Source organism: Poecilia mexicana, unplaced genomic scaffold (genome assembly GCF_051168715.1).
Source record: "Poecilia mexicana isolate PSO_F unplaced genomic scaffold, ASM5116871v1 scaffold_3, whole genome shotgun sequence".
Classification (NCBI taxonomy): domain Eukaryota; kingdom Metazoa; phylum Chordata; class Actinopteri; order Cyprinodontiformes; family Poeciliidae; genus Poecilia; species Poecilia mexicana.
In genome coordinates this window covers 1,626,891-1,646,106 of record NW_028263372.1, presented here as the reverse complement: position 1 = coordinate 1,646,106, position 19,216 = coordinate 1,626,891, and the positions used below count along the sequence as shown (strand labels likewise).

General features: G+C 40.0%; 2 protein-coding genes across 6 annotated transcripts in view; one reads left to right on the top strand and one right to left on the bottom strand.

Annotated features, from left to right (window-relative positions):
- The window catches only part of LOC106906724 (serine/threonine-protein phosphatase 2A 56 kDa regulatory subunit epsilon isoform), a 42,081-nt gene extending 32,766 nt beyond the window's left edge, over positions 1-9,315 (top strand). For all 4 annotated transcript variants that reach the window (XM_088004030.1, XM_088004031.1, XM_088004029.1 and 1 more), the window contains exons 13-14: positions 4,517-4,618; positions 6,885-9,315. In XM_088004030.1, the coding sequence (XP_087860156.1) occupies positions 4,517-4,618; positions 6,885-6,984 (202 nt within the window). In that variant the 3' untranslated portion in view covers positions 6,985-9,315. The remainder of the gene's footprint in view (positions 1-4,516; positions 4,619-6,884) is intronic.
- A 288-nt stretch (positions 9,316-9,603) lies between these two features.
- On the bottom strand, positions 9,604-17,270 carry LOC106927974 (snRNA-activating protein complex subunit 1-like). 2 transcript variants are annotated; one of them, XM_088004032.1, is made up of 10 exons: positions 16,788-17,270; positions 16,353-16,503; positions 16,122-16,262; positions 15,938-16,042; positions 15,447-15,605; positions 14,654-14,707; positions 14,110-14,172; positions 13,685-13,823; positions 13,251-13,322; positions 9,604-13,165 (listed from the first exon to the last, which is right to left on the bottom strand). In XM_088004032.1, the coding sequence occupies exons 1-10, from the start codon at positions 16,898-16,900 to the stop codon at positions 13,089-13,091; spliced, it is 1,074 nt and encodes a 357-aa protein (XP_087860158.1). In that variant the 5' UTR covers positions 16,901-17,270; the 3' UTR covers positions 9,604-13,088. The 2 variants fall into 2 exon arrangements, with proteins under 2 accessions (XP_087860158.1, XP_014859405.1); XM_015003919.2 differs by having other exon boundaries at positions 16,770-17,266.
- Between the last annotated feature and the right edge of the window lie 1,946 nt (positions 17,271-19,216).

Genomic DNA, 19,216 nt, shown 5'->3' with positions numbered 1-19,216 from the left:
TTAAAATTTTTTTTAGAAAGCAGTATTTGTGAATAAAACATATCCACAGGAATAAATAAATCATAATTTAACTCTTCATTCCCTGTTAGATCAGTGTTTTTTCAACCTCTGTGCCGCGGTGATCGTCAGGTGTGCCGTGGAAATTATCCAATTTCACCTCCGGACTATAAGCTGCTACTTTTCTCCTACACTTTGAACATGCAGCTTTCTTTGGATTTTTCTTCAACCACCAGGGGGCTCTTTAGCAGGAAGTGAATCATTGGAAGTCAAAATTGGAAATCAAAGAAGAACGAGCTAATTTTCATTTGGAACAAGCACATGCTAGCAGCAGGCACGACGGAGAAATGTTTTCAAACTCATATGATGCAGCTTCTAAGTTGAGGAGTGTCGATCTGGCAGTACAGGAGGGAAATAAAGCCGCTGCACGTAAACTCGGCGTGAACAAAACCGCATTTGGAGACGGAGAACTGCGTCCTTAATATATCCAGCAGTTATTAGGACGCAGCCCTCTGCTGCCCTCTGCTGGGTCCTTATGGGAAACCGAGAGCGGCAGAGATACCAGCGGCCTGTAGCCCGGTGCGGCTGATATATGTAAGTTTCCGGGGGGGTTCAAAAAATTTGAAGGTACGGTTTATAGTATGGTGCGCTCATAGTCCGGTAAATACGGTAATTGGTCTTAAAAGATTTTTTGAAAACGAATTAATTATCTGTAAATGATGCCATCTTTGAGTTTCTCTGCTGTAGTAGTGACTAGCGGTGTAATCATGTAATTTTCTTACCACTAGATGGCAGCAGGTACAGAGCATTTTACATTAAAACAAGAGAATTAGTAACATTCATGCATCACACCAGTGTTGTGGCACTGTTCAGGTGTTCAGGTGTATTTTTGAAGTGGACATGTTATGTGCAATTTGAAATAAGAAATGTAAAATATGATAAAAATACATTTTTGTGTTTATTTGATAACTATTCAAGACACTTTGATAAGAATGACTATACAGGTGCTGGTCATAAAATTAGAATATTGTGATAAAGTTCATTATTTTCCATAATGTCATGATAAAGATTAAATTGTCATATATTTTAGATTCATTGCACACCAACTGAAATATTTCAGGTCTTTTATTGTTTTAATTTTGATGATTTTGGCAAACAGCTCATGAAAACCCAAAATCCCTGTCTCAAAAAATTAGAATATTATGAAAAGGTTCTCTGAACGAGCAATAAAAATAATCATCTGAATCAACAAAGTAACTCTAAACACCTGAAAAAGATTCCTGAGGCCTTTAAAAACTCCCAGCCTGGTTCATTACTCAAAACCGTAATCATGGGTCAGACTGCTGACCTGACTGCTGTCCAGAAGGCCATCACTGACATCCTCAAGCAAGAGGGTGAGAAACAGAAAGAAATTTCTGAACGAATCGGCTGTTTGCAGAGTGTTATATCAAGGCACCTCAGTGGGAAGTCAGTAGGAAGGAAAAAGTGTGGCAGAAAACACTACACAACGAGAAGAGGTGACCGGACCCTGAGGAAGATTGTGGAGAAGGGCCGATTGCAGACCTTGGGGGAAGCAGTGGACTGAGTCTGGAGTAGAAACATCCAGAGCCACTGTGCACAGGCGTGTGCAGGAAATGGGCTACAGGTGCCGCATTCCCCAGGTCAAAGGTCAAGCCACTTTTGAACCAGAAACAGCGGCAGAAGCGCCTGACCTGGGCTACAGAGAAGCAGCACTTTGGACCACTGTTGTTCAGTGGTCCAAAGTACTTTTTTCGGATGAAAGCAAACTTTGCATGTCATTCGGAAATCAAAGTGCCAGACTCTGGAGGAAGACTGGGGAGAAGGAAATGCCAAAATGCCAGAAGTCCAGTGTCAAGTACCCACAGTCAGTGATGGTCTGGGTGCCATGTCAGCTGCTGGTGTTGGTCCACTGGGTTTTATCAAGGGCAGGATCAATGCAGCAGCTATCAGAAGATTTTGGAGCACTTCATGCTTCCATCTGCTGAAAAGTTTTATGGAGATGAAAATTTAATTTGGTCTGGAATCGGCCCTTCTCCACAATCTTCCTCAGGGTCCGGTCACCTCTTCTCGTTGTGCAGCGTTTTCTGCCACACTTTTTCCTTCCTACTGACTTTCCACTGAGGTGCCTTGATATAACACTCTGCAAACAGCCGATTCGTTCAGAAATTTCTTTCCGTTTCTCACCCTCTTGCTTGAGGATGTCAGTGATGGCCTTCTGGACAGCAGTCAGGTCAGCAGTCTGACCCTTGATTGCGGTTTTGAGTAACGAACCAGGCTGGGAGTTTTTAAAGGCCTCAGGAATCTTTTTCAGGTGTTTAGAGTTACTTTGTTGATTCAGATGATTATTTTTATTGCTCGTTCAGAGAACCTTTTCATAATATTCTAATTTTTTGAGACAGGGATTTTGGGTTTTTATGAGCTGTTTGCCAAAATCATCAAAATTAAAACAATAAAAGACCTGAAATATTTCAGTTGGTGTGCAATGAATCTAAAATATACGACAATTTAATTTTTATCATGACATTATGGAAAATAATGAACTTTATCACAATATTCTAATTTTATGACCAGCACCTGTATATGTAACATAGGTGGCTACAGAGTATCTTTGTCTACATTTTTGGTTGGTGGTGTGCCTCGAGATTTTTTCAATTAAAACAATGTACCTTGGCTCAAAAAAGGTTGAAAAACACTGTGTTAGACGACCAAATTTTTTTATATTAAAACTTAAAGATGGAATAGATTTCTAGTACAATATCCACTTTTGAAAATCTTTCTAAAAACATTAATGGAGTTGCAATTGAAAAAAAAGTGTATGGTATCAAAATCTGTCACAAAACATACAGGAATTTTTATTTATTTTTGAATGTCTTTTGCAGAAAGTCATTATAGAGAAAACTTAATACATAATTATGAAATTAATATCAAGTTTTTTTGTGGGAGTGGAGTAGAACGCTATTTGGTTCTTATTTTCCTTAGAGATATCATTATGATTTTTAAACAATTGTTTTCTTCTCAGGGTACAGGGGAAGAAACCTGATGTCAGAGTTCCTGGTGAATTTCTTGTAACATATTTGGTCTATTAGGTCACAACATTCAGTTTCTTTTAAAAAGGACATTTTATTTCCATTAGACTTTTTATTTTTCAACTGCAGCATCAGGCATTTTATATATATATATATACATATATATATATATATATATATATATATATATATATATCCTATGTTTGTCCTTAACTTGATCTCTATTAGCTCCTCTTTATATCGAGCATAAAAGAGGAGATGGTTTTATAAGTAAAATACATCATGTCTCTAATTAGTCAAGTGGCAGACTGTTAAATTAAATATTAGTGCAATTTAATGTGTATTTTTGCCATGTTGGAAATATGACAAAATTCACTGAGCAAACTGTCTGTTGCAAAAAAAAAGAATAAAATCAGTTTTTAAAAGTAATGCATTGAAAAATGTGTTTCTGAACATGTGATTACATAGAATTTTCTTTTTTCAACAAGTCTTAACAAAACACATAGCTCCAACAAATATATCCAACAATGACTTACATTAAACAAGGTAACACCTTTACATTTAAAATAATTTGTTTTGTTGTAGTTGTACTTTTTAGCAGCACAAATGCCTAATCAGTGACCAGTCCCATCATTTTGTATGTTAAAGTTATGACACAGGGCTGTACTGTCCCGATTCTCATATTTTTGCTGCTTCTAAACCTGCGCACGTAAACCCTTAGGTGCACTTGACTGAATCCACACTTCATAGAGGGGCGTAGGGTGTGCACTGAGCATTGGGACTGGGCCTTTGTTGTGGTGAACCAGCTGTAGCGGAGCTGTGATTGACAGTGCCAAGACCCACCTCCTGACTCTGATTGGTTGTTTCTGACTAATGCTGTATTTCTGTAGATGGCAGCAGGACTACAGGGTGGTCTCCATTTTTCACAGATCTGTCTCTTATTACACTGTCACAATATAGTGACAGTTTTAATAAATATGTAAAAACACATTTAGAAGTGACATAGTGCAATTTTAGTTCTTAAATTTAAATGTTAAACAGTTTAAGGCTTTTAATGCATCTATGCTAAAACCATTAAATCAGTTTTAATAGTATTGTCATATAAAGATATATTGAAAGTATAGATTTATGGTCTTTATTAAATTCTAAGCACTTATGGGGCCCCTAAAAGTCTGGGGGGCCCTTAGCACCTGCCTAGTCCTGTTGTGGCTCAGGATGGCTTTGTGTCTGACAAGCATAACACAGGTTGTTTTAAGACCAAGCCAGCAACTGATCACTTAGCTAGGATCTAACTAAAGGGCAAACTACAGTTGAGTGTTTTAGTGCCAACCGAGACCTCAGTGAGCCTGTGGTGGAGCGCCCCCACCAGGGCAAACCCTGCTCTACCATAGAAATGATGCATTGACCTGTTGTACTTATTTCTCTAATGTGGAAGAGTCTATTCTGAAGCTTGTCTGTCCATTCTGTCCCAGGGCCATTGTAGCGCTGGTGTACAATGTTCTAAAGGCCTTCATGGAAATGAACAGTACCTTATTCGATGAGCTCACCGCCACCTACAAGTCAGACCGTCAGCGGTAAGAGCCCAGAATCCTGTCGCTTTCTTTCTGGTGCCATGCAGCAGAAGCATGCAGAACATTTACAATCAGACTGAAGCAACATTTTGGTTTCGGTTATGCACCCACACCACTGCTAAAGTATTCACGCTCCATCTTTTTTGCATTTTATGACATTCTAAGAACAAACCTGTCACTAGAAATGTATTTGACGGACCAACACAATGTTTCATAACTGTGAAGTGGAAGGAAAATATGTGGTCTTCATAAATAACAGTTAGGCATGGTGTCCCTTCCTGACTAAAAGCTAGCTTTGTGCTAGCTTTTAGCTGTTAGGACACTACAGCTCCATATTGTAGGTAGTTGGTATGGATGATGAGGGTATAAATACAGTAATAACACCATGGTGATGCATTCTTTAGAATGTGTGGTTCTTCTGGCTCATCGTCTTCATTCTCCTCCTCTGGGTCAGACTCTGACTCCAACATGGGAGGTTGGATGGACGAGTCTTCTGCTGCTGACATCTTTAATAAACTTGGGAATAAAAAGTTTCTCTGTTGGTACATAATTGTATCGCTGCTATTAAACTACAAAAATGGCCAACTGGGGTGTAGTGGAACGTTGTGTTACCTGGAGGAGGGCGGGGCATGAAATGTCTCACATTTAAAAAGACAGCAGCAAAACGAGTTGCTCTTAAAAGAGCCTCAGAGCAGAGGTAAAGGAGGGTCTGTGGAGCTGCAATAACCAGGAATTCAGACCAAAGGATTGAAGTTTTACTGCATATAGACCGTAAAGCAAATGATTTGCATGTGAAAAGGGATAATTTAAAAGTATATGTCCACTTTAAATTTCCCTTGGAATCAAAGTATTTTTTTAATTTAAATTGATTTTCCATCCAGTGTAACATAGTTTAAGCTGCTTTGCACAGAAATCTGGTGTAGAACTGCTGGACTGGTTCTACACCACATGGTGCCACACTCCTCACCAAGGAAGGAAGGAAGACCACGAGTCATTTGCTACACATGTTACTTTGTGACACTGACTCAGACTCAGAGAATATTGAAGTTTGTGGTTGGAATGTGACACAATGTTCAAGGAGTATGAGAACTTTTGGATTAATTTGGGTTTTGTATTCCAAAACTCAAATTATTCCGGTCAAGAAATCTTCAGGGGCCTCATGCATAAAGAGTGCGTGGGCACAAAAAATGTGCTGTGCCATATTTTACGCACAAGTCGGCATGCATAAAAATTTACTTTGTGTCAAAGTTTGCGTAAATATATGCACACTTTTTCGCTGGCGTGAAAATGTGCGGCAACCACGCAAACTTTTTCTTTGGACAATATCAAACTACAAAGCCTCAAAACTCACCTAAATACACTGAAGTCTGACTACATTCAATGTTATTTAGACCAAGAAGCACCAAACCCATTGTTTTTCATGATTTTAATTGTTTGAATGTAAACAATGAAACTGAACCGCATTTATCCTCAGACAATAAGCTAACACACACACAAAATAAAAATAAAAGTATGTGAAAACCTCACTCGAATGTAAATAGTACTTTTCCTCAGTTTTTTGTCTCAAAGCTGTAACGTATTGGTCCGTGCACCGAAGCGCATGAAATGCATCTGCAGGGTAATTTCATTCTCACAAAAAGAAGAAAACAGGGTTGGATCAGCAGATTAACCCAAACTTGCTGATTAAAATAACCAACAGGTTTGATTATTTTTAAGGTGATCAAGGTTTGTATCCAATCACACGTATATAAATAGCTGTGCAAATGTGTGCTGCATAATTGTGGAGCGCTTTGGCTCTGATTTAGAACGTTAATGGAGGGATTCCGAGGGAGTCTGTGTACAGATATCATATTGATCTGCTGGGAAATATTGATAATGGTTCATTATCGTTTAGATTAATCCAGACTGATCATTCTGGAGCTCTGAGCAAAACTTAAAGAAGGAGCCGTATATTACTGATGCAACTGCAGTCATCCTTCAGTTGAGCCATGCCCGCTTTGTGAATGCGCCTTTATGGACTGAAAGCATCTTTATTCTGTAAATGTACAACTTATGCACATGATTTCTCTATTTAGAGTAAACGTCCATTTTCCTCACTCAAATGACTCTGACATGCTGTCTGTCTTTAAATCCCAGCTGAGTGCGCTGCTGTTCAGTCTTTGTGTACTGTTTTATACATGAGGCCTCAGGACTTTTCTAGACATGTCCACTTGTGTGTGCGTGCGTGCGTGCGTGCGAGCGCGAGCTCACACCTATTGTGCTGTTTTAGTGAGAAGAAGAAGGAGAAGGAGCGTGAGGAGCTGTGGAAGAAGCTGGAGGACCTGGAGCTGAAGCGGGGCCTTAGGAGTGACGGGATCATCCCCACTTAACAGAGACAGAGCCCTGCTCCCCGTTCGTCCCACTCCCTTCCACTTCAGCCATGTCTGCCCAGAGCTCGTGATACAGGCTGTGGTCTCTGGACTTCCACAGCACCGCTGGTTTCTTAATCCTTTTATTATGATTTTGTTCTGTTTTGTTTCCTCTTGTGTTTGTGCGACTTAGTTTACTGTAGATTCATCACGTCTGTTTTCATTATTTCAGCAGCACTGTAAATAATTATTTTCCCCTAATGTTATTGCAAAGAGATAAAAAAAGAACAATAATAAAAAGGAAAAAACAGAAATGGAGAAAATGACTTGTGTGTGAGAGGGGAATCTAAACAAAAACAAAAAACAGATGGCATCAAAAAGCCATTAGGTTCCTGGGTTTTTCTTCACCCCACTCCTCTTTTTCAGTGCATCGCACATTTAACTTTCATTTTCGCTCCTCTTGTTGGTGTCCTCTCCTGTCTGCGCTGTTTGGATCGACTAGATTCAGCGTTGCCCTCCAAAAGCAGTCCAAAAGTGTGGTCTCTCGCCTGTTGGCAGTTTGTCCATCCTGCAGGAACAGACCCACTCTGTAGACGGGGCCTTTCCAAAGCCCTCCGAGTGTGTTTACATGCATGGTCAGGAATGTCACAGGAAAAGCTAGAAGATGTCTGGGTTATGTTTAGTTCAACATGTAGGCTTTCCTTTTATTTTAGAGGAAGATTAGCTGAATTTGAAGATCCTGATGTGAAGTTTATTCAAACGGCTCCAGCACAGAATAATAATGCAGCAGGTTTGTTAATGCAGTCAGTTTGGAATCCTCTTCATTTCTGCATGAATACACGAGTCTGCAAGCTGTTGTTGGTCGATACATTTATGTACTGAAAACTGTAGGATTTTTGGCTTTAGTGCATTTAATGAACGGGGAGACTAATTTTTAGTATTTTGATCACCAGTCATGGGAAAATTCTTGCTGATTGGTGCAACTGATAAACAGCCTCTGATTTTACTGATAATTGGTGAACAGCAGCAGTCAAAAACAGAAGGATAATTTCCTGTCAATGCCTGATTCTTTTCCTGTTGAAGTTGGTGCTCTAGCGATCTTCAGTTAGATTCAGGGTTAATTGTTTTTCCTTTGCTTTAGTGCCATCTAGTGGTGGGAACAGCAGAAATGGCAAAAAAAAAAAAAAAACCTTCTAAAATATATATTCTAGTTTTTAATAAAAGCCTCCACCAGAAATGTGTTTAAGCCACTGTTCCGTTTTTTATTGTTTGTATAGTGTGTAGAGTGTTTGACCAGTTTAATTTCAGTTCATGATAATTTCTTTTCCTCTTTCCAGTGGAATTTCTCGCTCTGTGGACTGCATGTAAACACACTCTCATTCCCTCCCTCAGAAATCTATCGGTCTGTTCATCCCTCAGTTCTTCCAGCTGTAGGAGACATGTTGGTAGCGGTCTGGTACTGGTACCAGTCTGCCGTAACTGACACACCGAGATATAAACAGGAACAAATTGTAAAGTGCACCAAACTCCTCTTCCTCCTTTTTGCCACTGGAGGGCGCTGCGTTGACTTCACAGTATTACTGCAGATTAAAGACGACCCTGTACATTATTTAATGCAGTACCCTGATATTCCTGTATCTTGTAGTAATTTAGCTTTTTTTTTTTTTTTTTTTTTTGTGCTTAGGAATTGTGGAGAGGATTATCCAGTATATAAAGAGGTATTATGGAACAAGACTTCCTACTATACATGTTAGTGTTTTCCCCTTTTGGTATGTTCACTTTTTTGTCTCACTTTTCTCCCTCTGCTCTTGGTTTTTATCTTTTCAATATTTTTTGTTCATTAGAGATATATGTAAATCTTTTTTTCTTTTTTTTTTATGGGGAAGGGGCAAGAGTTTGAGTGGGGCAGCTAGACATGAGCTCGGAGCTCGGGGTGAGGGTAAATGTGGTGAGGAAGTTTGGAGCAGATTGTGTTTAACTGTTGGGAGCTGAGAGTGGTCCACCCCAACATGACCCCTTCCTCCCTCACAGAATTGATGTGTGGTGTAGAATGGCCCAGATGTAATATGATTTAAAATCTGGAAAAAAAAAAGATCAAAAGGGTTGGAAGAATACAAATGCTTAATTATTTTAAAAAAATAAAGAGATATTAAATTAAATCTGTTTTGTGATAAAGACTGGAATGCTGTTCTGTTTGTCTTTTCTCCAGTTTTAAAGAGTTTGATTTTCCTGAGTTATGATGTGCTTTCAGATCATTTGCCATTGTACAGCAGATTTCTTTGTCCATGGTTTTGTATGGGGAAAGCCCCAAAAGAAAACACTGACAACATAAATTAAAAGGAAAAGGGGGAATGGTGTTCATTTGATTTTTTTCTCCTTGAAATAAGTCTATTATTGATGTTCTTCACATACTTAGAAAAATCAAGAAAATAATTTTTGTTAAATCTGGGAAGAATTTATTTAAAGAGCTGGAAATTTGCCTTGCAAGAACTTAGGAAGATTGCAGTTTTTTTTTTTTTTTTTGTGGGTGGGGTATGTTGTTCTTATACTAAGGAAACATCCTCATCTGTTACTGTAATTTCAATTAATGCCATAAATTCAGTTCATAAAGGAAAACCCTGTTGACTCGTCACACAGCAATATATTTCCAAGATTTATTTCTGATTTTGATTATGGTTTACAGCTAAGATACTTGCTGTAAACCATAATCTGATTCTTTTCCTGTTGAAGTTGGTGCTCTAGCGATCTTCAGTTAGATTCAGGGTTAATTGTTTTTCCTTTGCTTTAGTGCCATCTAGTGGTGGGAACAGCAGAAATGGTGCTGTTCCCACCACAATAGTAGTGTAGAATACACTACTATTTTTTTAATTATTCTGTCTAAAAACAATGTAATAAACCTTAACAGACATGTAAAAAATTATTTTGCTCCATAAAAAAACTATTTAATACAATAGAAAAATAGAAGTTCTAAGAATAGTTAACAGAAGAAATGCATTGGTCTGTTTGCCGAAGCGCATGAATCTGCAGGGTAATTTCATTCCAACTGAAAAAGAAAAAGCGGGGTTGGATCAGGATATCAACTCCAAATGGGTCAGGCTTGATTATTTTTAAGGTGATCAAGGTGTGTATGCAATCACACATGTATAAGTAGCTGCACGAAGCTTTGCCACATAATTGAGGAGCGCTTTGGCTCTGATGGAGAACATTGCCAATGGAACGATTCAGAGGGAGCGATTGATCAGAGATCATATTGATCTGCTGGGAAATGATGATCGTTTATCGTTTAGATTAATCCAGACTGATCAACCTGGAGCTCTGAGCAGAACTTAAAGGAGCCGTGCTCCACTGACTCCCTGGAGCTTAGAAAATAGACTTTAAATAAATCACTTGATGCACGACAATACATTAAAGATCTGCTGTTGTATCAACCTTCCAGGCCTTTTGGGTCTTCTGGTTCTGCTCTGCATCAGAACCAGAACCAAACATGGAGAAGCAGCATTCAGCTTCTATGCACCACAAATCTGGAACAATCTTCCAGAAAACTGCAAAACAGCTGAAACACTGAGTTTCTTTAAATCTAGACTATAAATCTACCTGGTTAGAGTTGCATTTGAACCATAATGAAACATTGACCAACATAAGGAGTCCTATCGGGCCTTTTTGGCCTCTGGGACTCCAGAAGCAGCTGATGGGTACCGGCAGGCGAAGCGGCATGCGGCTCGGGTGGTTGCCGAGACAAAAACTCGGGCGTGGGAGGAGTTTGGAGAGGCCGTGGAGAACGACTTCCGCACAGCTTCGAGGCGATTCTGGTCCACGATCCGGCGTCTCAGGAGGGGGAAGCAGTGCAGCACCAACACTGTTTATAGTGGGGATGGTGTGCTGCTGACCTCGACTCAGAACGTTGTGGGCCGGTGGGCAGAATATTTCGAAGACCTCCTCAATCTCACCAACATGCCTTCCGTTGAGGAAGCTGAGCCTGGGGACTCTGGGTCGGGCTCTCCAGTCTCTGGGAATGAGGTCGCTGAGGTGGTGAAGAAGCTCCTCGGTGGCAGGGCCCCGGGGGTGGATGAGATCCGCCCAGAGTTCCTTAAGGCTCTGGATGTTGCAGGGTTGTGTTGGCTGATGTGACTGCAATATCGCATGGACATCGGGGGCAGTTCCTCTGATTTGGCAGACTGGGGTGGTGGTTCCCCTGTTCAAAAAGGGGGACTGCAGAGTGTGCTCCAATTACAGGGGGTCACACTCTTAAGCCTCCCTGTTAAGGTCTATTCAGGGTCCTGGAAAGGAGGGTCCGTTGGATAGTTGAACCTCGGATTCAGGAGGAGCAGTGTGGTTTCGTCCTGGTCGTGGAACACTGGACCAGCTCTACACCCTCAGCAGGGTCCTGGAGGGTGCATGGGAGTTCGCCCAACCAGTCTACATGTGTTTTGTGGACTTGGAGAAGGCGTTCGACCGTGTACCACTGGGAGTATGGGGTACCAGGTCCTTTGATAGGGCTGTCAGGTCCCAGTATGACCGGTGTCTGGTCCGCATTGCCGGCAGTAAGTCAGGCTCGTTTCCAGTGAGAGTTGGACTCCGCCAAGGCTGCCTTTTGTCATCGATTCTGTTCATTACTTTCATGGACAGAATTTCTAGGCGCAGCCAAGGTGTTGAGGGGATCCATTTTGGTGGCCTGAGGATCGCATCTCTGCTTTTTGCGGATGATGTGGTCCTATTGGCTTCATCAGGTCGTGATCTGCAGCTCTCGCTGGAGCAGTTTGCAGCTGAGTGTGAAGCAGCCAGGATGAGGATCAGTGGCTCCAAATCTGGTCTTGAGCCGGAAAAGGGTAGAGTGCCTTCTCCGGGTCGGGGCAGACGCCGTGCCCCAAGTGGAGGAGTTTAAGTATCTTGGGATCTTGTTAATGAATGAGGAAAGAAGGGAGCGGGAGATAGACAGGTGGATTGGCGCAGCGTATGCCGTGAAGCGGGCGCTGTACCGGTCCGTCGTGGTGAAGAGGGAGCCAAGTCAAAAAGCGAAGCTCTTGATCTACCGGTCGAGCTACGTTCCCACCTTCATCTATGGTCATGAGCTTTGGGTCATGACCGAAAGAACGAGATCACGGATGCAAGCGGCCGAAATAAGTTTTCTCTGCAGAGTGGCTGGGCTCTCCCTTAGAGATACTCGGTCATCCAGGAGGGACTCAGTAGAGCCGCTGCTCCTTCACGTCGAGAGGAGCCAGTTGAGGCTCTGAAGCTGCTGCCCCCGCAACCCGACCCCAGATAAGTGGAAGAAGATGGATGGATGATCAACATATTTGTGTATTCATGATTTTGATGATGGCACTCATCAAAATGTAATGTTTGTCACTGGCTTCTCAGTTACCTGTATGCTGTTGTTGTGTAAAGCACTTTGAATTGCCTTGTTACTGAAATTAATACAAATAAACTGGATTCACTGACAATGCGCGCACCAAGCTACACCATAGCACTTGCTCGGCTTGTGTGAACTCATCGCAAAGTCCAAAAGCACAAAGGTCAAAGTTGACAAAAGCTGGACAAAAACACTCTTCTACTTTGTCACCGACACTCAGTGAGGTGAGCTCTAATTTTTTGAGGTGTACAGATAAATGTGTGGGTGGCTGATAAATTCTCAGTATTTGTGACACAGCAGCTTCCCGGTTCTCTTTATCTTTTCATTAGAGTCCAGGGACAGAAACACTACAACCACGTTAAGCTGACTATCCTTAGAAAAGTCAAAAAGCTTGTTTTTTCAAAGCAGCAGCAGCAGAGGTGTGTTCAACGGTCAGCTATGAAGAAAAGGAGAGACTCCATCCCCATAGGGAAACGTACTGATTGGTTCTTTCAAATTCTTCATCCAATCAAAGCTCATGTATCCTAAGCAGCCAATCCTACATTCTGAACCTGATGTGTGTCTGGTACTCCAGTCCATATGGGACTGTTCCTGAGTTGGAACTCAGCAGAGCAGATCTGCAGGGTCATCTGAGTTCGGCCTTGAACGGGGGCCACACCGACAACATGGTGCCTTAGGCCCAACCTTGAACCACTGCTGCAGGCCTCCAAGCCAGTTAACATGGAAGAAATGTTCTCATTTTGAACAGTCAAACTTTTAAAACCAGATAAAAACATCAGTGAGATGTTGAGATTGTTTGCGACTCCAGATGTTCATTCAAAGACTTGAATCTTCTTTCATTTTTGATTTTTTCTGAAATGACAAAAAAGGAAAGTAAGAGGGCAGAACTAAGATGGATAGAGCCGACAGCAGATTTAAAACACATGATGGTGTTGACCTTGTAAAGCGGGCTCCAGGGTAACCAGATGGTTTATCAGGGTGATCCTTGCAGCTTCTCTCCCCATGTTGCCTGGGAAACGCAGCCAGAGAGGATTAGTTCAGTCCAATGTGAGATAAAAGACCTTCACTAGATATGTAAGCAGCTATGATGGGTACAGAGGTCAGATCTGGACCATCGTAGTGTTTTTAGGCTATGTGACCCTGAATGTCCTGGACGACAATGTGCATTAGTGAAACATGTTTCACCTCTTCAACTTTTACCAAGACATAATTTATAACATTCATGCAAAAAATACTAAAGTTAATAAAGATAAAGGAGCTCATGGTGGTTGTTGATAGAAGCTTTGGATTAAAAGTTATTCTGCTCAACTTGGACAAAGAGTTCTGTTTAATATTTAACCTTCATTTTATTTTGAAAGTCGACAGATTTACCTGACATACGGATCTGCTCTTTAGTTCTGTTTTTGAGAGATGGCTTTGGCACTCTGGAATGATGTAGCTTCAGGAAGGATTTGTCTTCCCCAGCAGGTAAATCGATCTCCACCTGACGATGGCGCCGTGACTTTACAGCCTGAAAATAGCATCACATTTTCTGATCATTCTTCTTGTCTTTAAATACTTCTAACTAAAAAAGGCTACAGAAGATGAATAGATACTAAAAACTATTGACTCAGTAAATATGTTGCATTTTATATCATAAACTGTGACAGAAAAAGACATTACAAACATTATAGATGAAATCATCAATAAAAAATTTAGTTGCTGTTAAGTTTCAGCAAAGGCTAGAAAAACTTTATACATTAAAAAAATCATTTATTGAAGCATTAGTCAGTGTAAGGATACTGAACAGTACACACCTCTGATGCTTCTTCATAAGCCTTAGATTTGATCGATGCCAGGAGTTTGGCTCTGTTGGAACACTGAGGACACAAAACAACCAGTTATTGATGGTTAAAAAGCCTGACCTGGTCATTCTGATATTTGACCAATTCCAATGTTTTGTCTACGATGTTGCTAAATATAGGAAGTTGCTGAGTTGGCAGGGTGACTGCTGTTAACTGCAAACATGCAGACATGACCTGGTGGGCCGGTCAGTCAGTCAAACCTCTCACTGCAGAGCAGAAGAGGGCAGTGGCTGATTTTTAGACCTTTGCTGACACAGATAAGACCAGGGGATAAGATCAGCTTCACATCTAAGAATTGGCTAATCACCGATCTCCCAAAATTAAGGAAACTGGAGCTGATTTATTGGTGCAACTCTACTAATTAGCTGTTAATTTTAGTAAAGAACAAAAACTTGTCGTCTCCTCCTCAGGGCTCCTTTAACAGCATCTAACATGAATATTAAACTCATTCTTCAAACTTTAGAAGAATGAACAATAACCCATTTTAAAAACATACCTCCTGCTGAGATGAAATCCTTTCCTGGCTGGGCTGGGCTTCATCGACTGTATCCTTTCAAGACAAAAGGAGAAATGTTGGCAGTTCTCTTTAAAGCATCTATCAATGGAGGGTGAAGTTATGTTGGACAACTAAAGATCAATGTTAGGAGACATTCACTTTCATTCTGGGACTCCTCTGCCTCCTCCCAGTGTTAACTACAAACAACCAATCAGAGTCAGGAGGAAGGTCTTAGTGCTGTCAGTCATGCCCATCATTTAAAAAAAAAAAAAAAAAAAAAAGAACTACCATTTTAATTTTATTTGTAGGTTTTAAAATAAAGAAAGAGCTCTATCAATGGGATGTTGATATTTGTGGAAGATAAAAAAATCATGTATTCTTAATCTCATCCTGGTGTGGAAACGCAATGAACAATATTGAATGAACAAATAACTTAAAAACTTGCTATAACTGCCATTAGTATTATGTCTATATTTAAATACATTAGTTGGTTCTTTATCCTTCACAAAATTAAGAGGTACTATGAAAGGAGCTTCAGGTTGCAGATATAATACAACAGAAGACTGAATGTATCAGATACATAATCATACAAAAAGAAATTAATTACAGTGTATGCTGAAATGTGAAACAGTCAAAGTTAAACAAAGAAAGCCATTTTCTATCAAACAGTACACTGGCTTTATCCTAAAGCTTTACTAACATATTAGTCAATGAGATGTTTAATGATTTCAATAAGTTTTGGGTACAATAAGTGCTAATAGGGGTTAGAAGTGACTAAATGTGTAAAGCTCACCTTGTTCTGCTGCCAGTTGTAGAATTCCATCACAGCACTGCAGAGCTCCGACACAATTCCATCACGGATCAGGCTGACAGACGCAGCATCTGCTGTGGACATCTGGGAGCTGATGGATGCCTTCATATTTTTGTACAGCTCATGGATATTTGACATTTCCTGCAAGAGTCAAATCAAAACCATTTAAGCAAAGTTGATCTTTGGAGGCAGAGCACAGCAGGCCTATTTCCAAGGCAACTAGGTGTTAGCTCAGAGTTTCTTCAAGATGTTTCAACACCTGTCCAGAATCCTGGCTGGGAACTGCGCTGCTTAAGCAAGAAGAATAAGGATGAAGGATGCCATTTTTGTCAAAAGGGAAAAGCCCAAAAACCAGACTGAGGGGTAGAACAACCCTGTTTTGAATCCCATCATGATTCCACTGACCAACCAAGCCAGGTGGGGGTGAGCAGGTCCTTAACTTATTGGATGGTGATTGGTTACTCTGAACTCACCTCAGTCAGCTGAGTATTTATCAGTTCCTGGGGGCGACATGGTCGTTCCATGAACTCATCACAAAGCTCTGGCTTCTCCTCAGTCCTCTTTCTGTTGTAATGAAGCTGAATGGAGACAAAGAGGAGAGTCGGCGTAAAAGAAACCTTTTACCTCATCAAGAGGGGTTTGTGTCAGACTGCTCACCAGAGTGGGCATTGCAGTGAAGAGGAAAGCTTTGCAAGTCAAAAGCTGTTGTAAGATGTAGGCAACGTCGAGGTGTTGAGCATCCAATGATTCCTTCTCAAAGTTTCTCACATCCTCCCAGTCCTTCAGGGCCACACGGATCTGCAGCCAGAGACGAACCAACAGGGCAATATGATGAAAAAAGGAGTAGACTGCGGTTTAAACAGAGGGGATGTGTACTGTAGTTCCGACCTGTTCTGGAGGTGAGGTGTTCTGGCAGTGGTAGAAGCTGTACAGCAGGTAGAGACCACCCACACGGATCTGGAAGCTGAACGGGGGCATGAAGTAGCAGTAAGCTACGTCCAGGACCATACGGCAGAAGGCTCGCTTGTTGTGGCTCTGTCTGTCATTGGGACAAAAAACAACAAACACTGACCCTGAAAGCTAAAAAAAAGGGGCAGAAAGCTTGGAAGGCAACCTCCTGTCAGAACATTAATTTTTTTTTATCAACTTAACTACATTAATAACATAAGGTGACAGTCGCCACTAGAGGTTTTTCCAAAACTTAGCTTCTAAAAAGTTTTAAGTCCACTAAATGCTTGTTAAGGTTTGGGGACAGCCACTTCGATGTAAACGGTCTTAACATTAACATTAAAGTGTTTTCTGTACCTGAAGATCTGAACGAACCTCATCTCCTTCCAAATGTTGGAGAAAACCTCAAATCTGACAGACTGTGTTTGTCGGAAGCGGCTGAGTAACGCCTCACAGTCTGATTTCACAGGTTTCCGGTAGGACTCCATCTCACCCTGGATTCAACAACCAAGAGCAGCAAGAGCCGATATTAACGAGCAAAAAGTTAGTCCGTCACGTTTCATAAAAATCTATTGAGAAGTGATGGCCGACAGGACCAGTGACACCCAGCTAGACTCAACCATGGACTCTTCGATTCTCACAAGTAGAACCGATCAGAAACCTTTCCGATGAGAATCTCCGGTTGCAAATATTCTTCTTCTTCTTTTCTATTATGTATTGCAATTATTGTAGCTACCGGGTCTTGGTCTTCTTCTTCTTCTTCTTCTTCTTCTTCTTCTTCTTCTTTTGAGTTTTATTGGCGTATGGAAACCAACTTAAGGTGCATTTACCGCCACCTACCAGACTGGAGTGTGGCCATCAATGATCTCAGAGGGAATTTAATAATACACCTCAAATTGCAAATTCACATCCATAAACATTTATTTATATATATGTATGTATGTGTATGCACATACATACATACTTTAAATATGATTGAATAACCCAGTATTTTTAAAAAATTTAATTAATTGATTTCTAACAATTTGATTTATTTCCTAAAAGATTTATTATAGACAATATTCTCTCTATTTAGTATCAACCTTAAATGCTGACGTTCCTCTGAATATTTATTACATTTTAATAAGACATACTCCACTGTTTCCATCTGATTATAATAATCAGATGGAAAACATTCTTTTTTCAGAATGTTTTCCTATTCTGAAAAGAGAACTATTAAATCTAGTATGACCAATTCTAAGTTGAGAAATGACTATCTCTTCTTCCCGCTTTCCATTCATACAATTATTACCCCCCCATTCTTTTGAATTATGTATAAATGTCTACCATTATCATGATTATCCCATTGTTCCTGCCAAAGCTTAAGGATTTTATTTTGAATAATATATTTCCCCTCACTTTTGCTTAAAGGAATACTTAAGTTAACAATATATGATTTCAGAGCCCGTTTAGCTGAAACAGGCTCTATTTACTTCTTCATCTCCTTTTGTACCTACATGAGCAGGAATCTGAAGCACGAACATAGCATTTCTTATTAAGTAGCTACCTGAACGAATAATTGATATATACTTACTTAATAATAAATCTAATCTACAAGATTTGCCAGATTTTATACTTAATAATGCAGCTTGACTATATGATGCAATTATACATTTACTTTCTTCTCTAATATTATTATCAAGAGACTATTCTAAAGCTAACATAATGGCAGATGATTCAACTGTAAAAACTGCTAGATGATCTGTTGTTCTTCTTTTAATCATGACTTTATGGTGTGGGATATTCACAGCAGTTCCTGTTCTGCTACTATTTGGATCTTTAGATCCATCTGTATATATAATAATGCTATTTTTAAATCTTTCAAAAATAATTATTAACTATAACCCATTCTGGAGTTTTTCCCTTTTGAAGAAATTCCCCCAGTTTTAGATCAACTTCTGGTGAGATAAATAACCATGATGGAATTGGGGATTGTGAAACCTTAAAACTATACTGGTCAAACCGAAATTTTGAGCTTTTATGTCCCCAATCCATCCAAAACTATTACAATTAGATTTATGATGTTCCTGCAGCACAGCCTTAGTTGGATGATCATAATTATGTCCCAATACACATTAGCTTCAATCTTCTTAATCTTAAAGGAAGCTCACCAGTTTCAACTTGTAAAGCAGCTAAAGGAGATGATCTGAAAGCTCTACAACATATTCTTAATCCTTGTGTTTGTTCACTATCAAGTTTTCTCAAATGACTGTCATTTTCTTAAATGACAGTCATTTGAGTTTTCTCAAATGACTGTATATATGCTATACACCCATAATCCAAAGAAGATCTCGTGAGAGCCTGATAAACTCCCAACAGTGCACTTCTTGAAGTTCTCCATTCCTGTCCAGAGAGACATCTCAACAAATCATTCACTTTTTTACATTTATTTTGAACTGATTCTATATGCTGTTTCCAAGTTAATTTTTCATCAAGGATGACACCTTAAAATCTCACTTTATTCACTTGCTCAAGCTTCTGATTATTAAGATTCAAATTAACTTTCTTATGCCTTCTATAAAAAACAGATAACTTGGATCTTTGAAATTGACATTCTAAATCCCCATTTCTTTGCCCAACCTTCCACTTTCAAAAAGGCATCCTGCATCTTTTTCTGCAAATATATAAGATTATGTCCCCGCACCCACAAGCCTCATTATCTGCAAATAAAGATTTCCCTATGCTACCATCTTATCTCATCAAAAATGTCATTTATCATAATATTAAAAAGAATTAGGCTACACACACACACTGCCTTGTGCGGT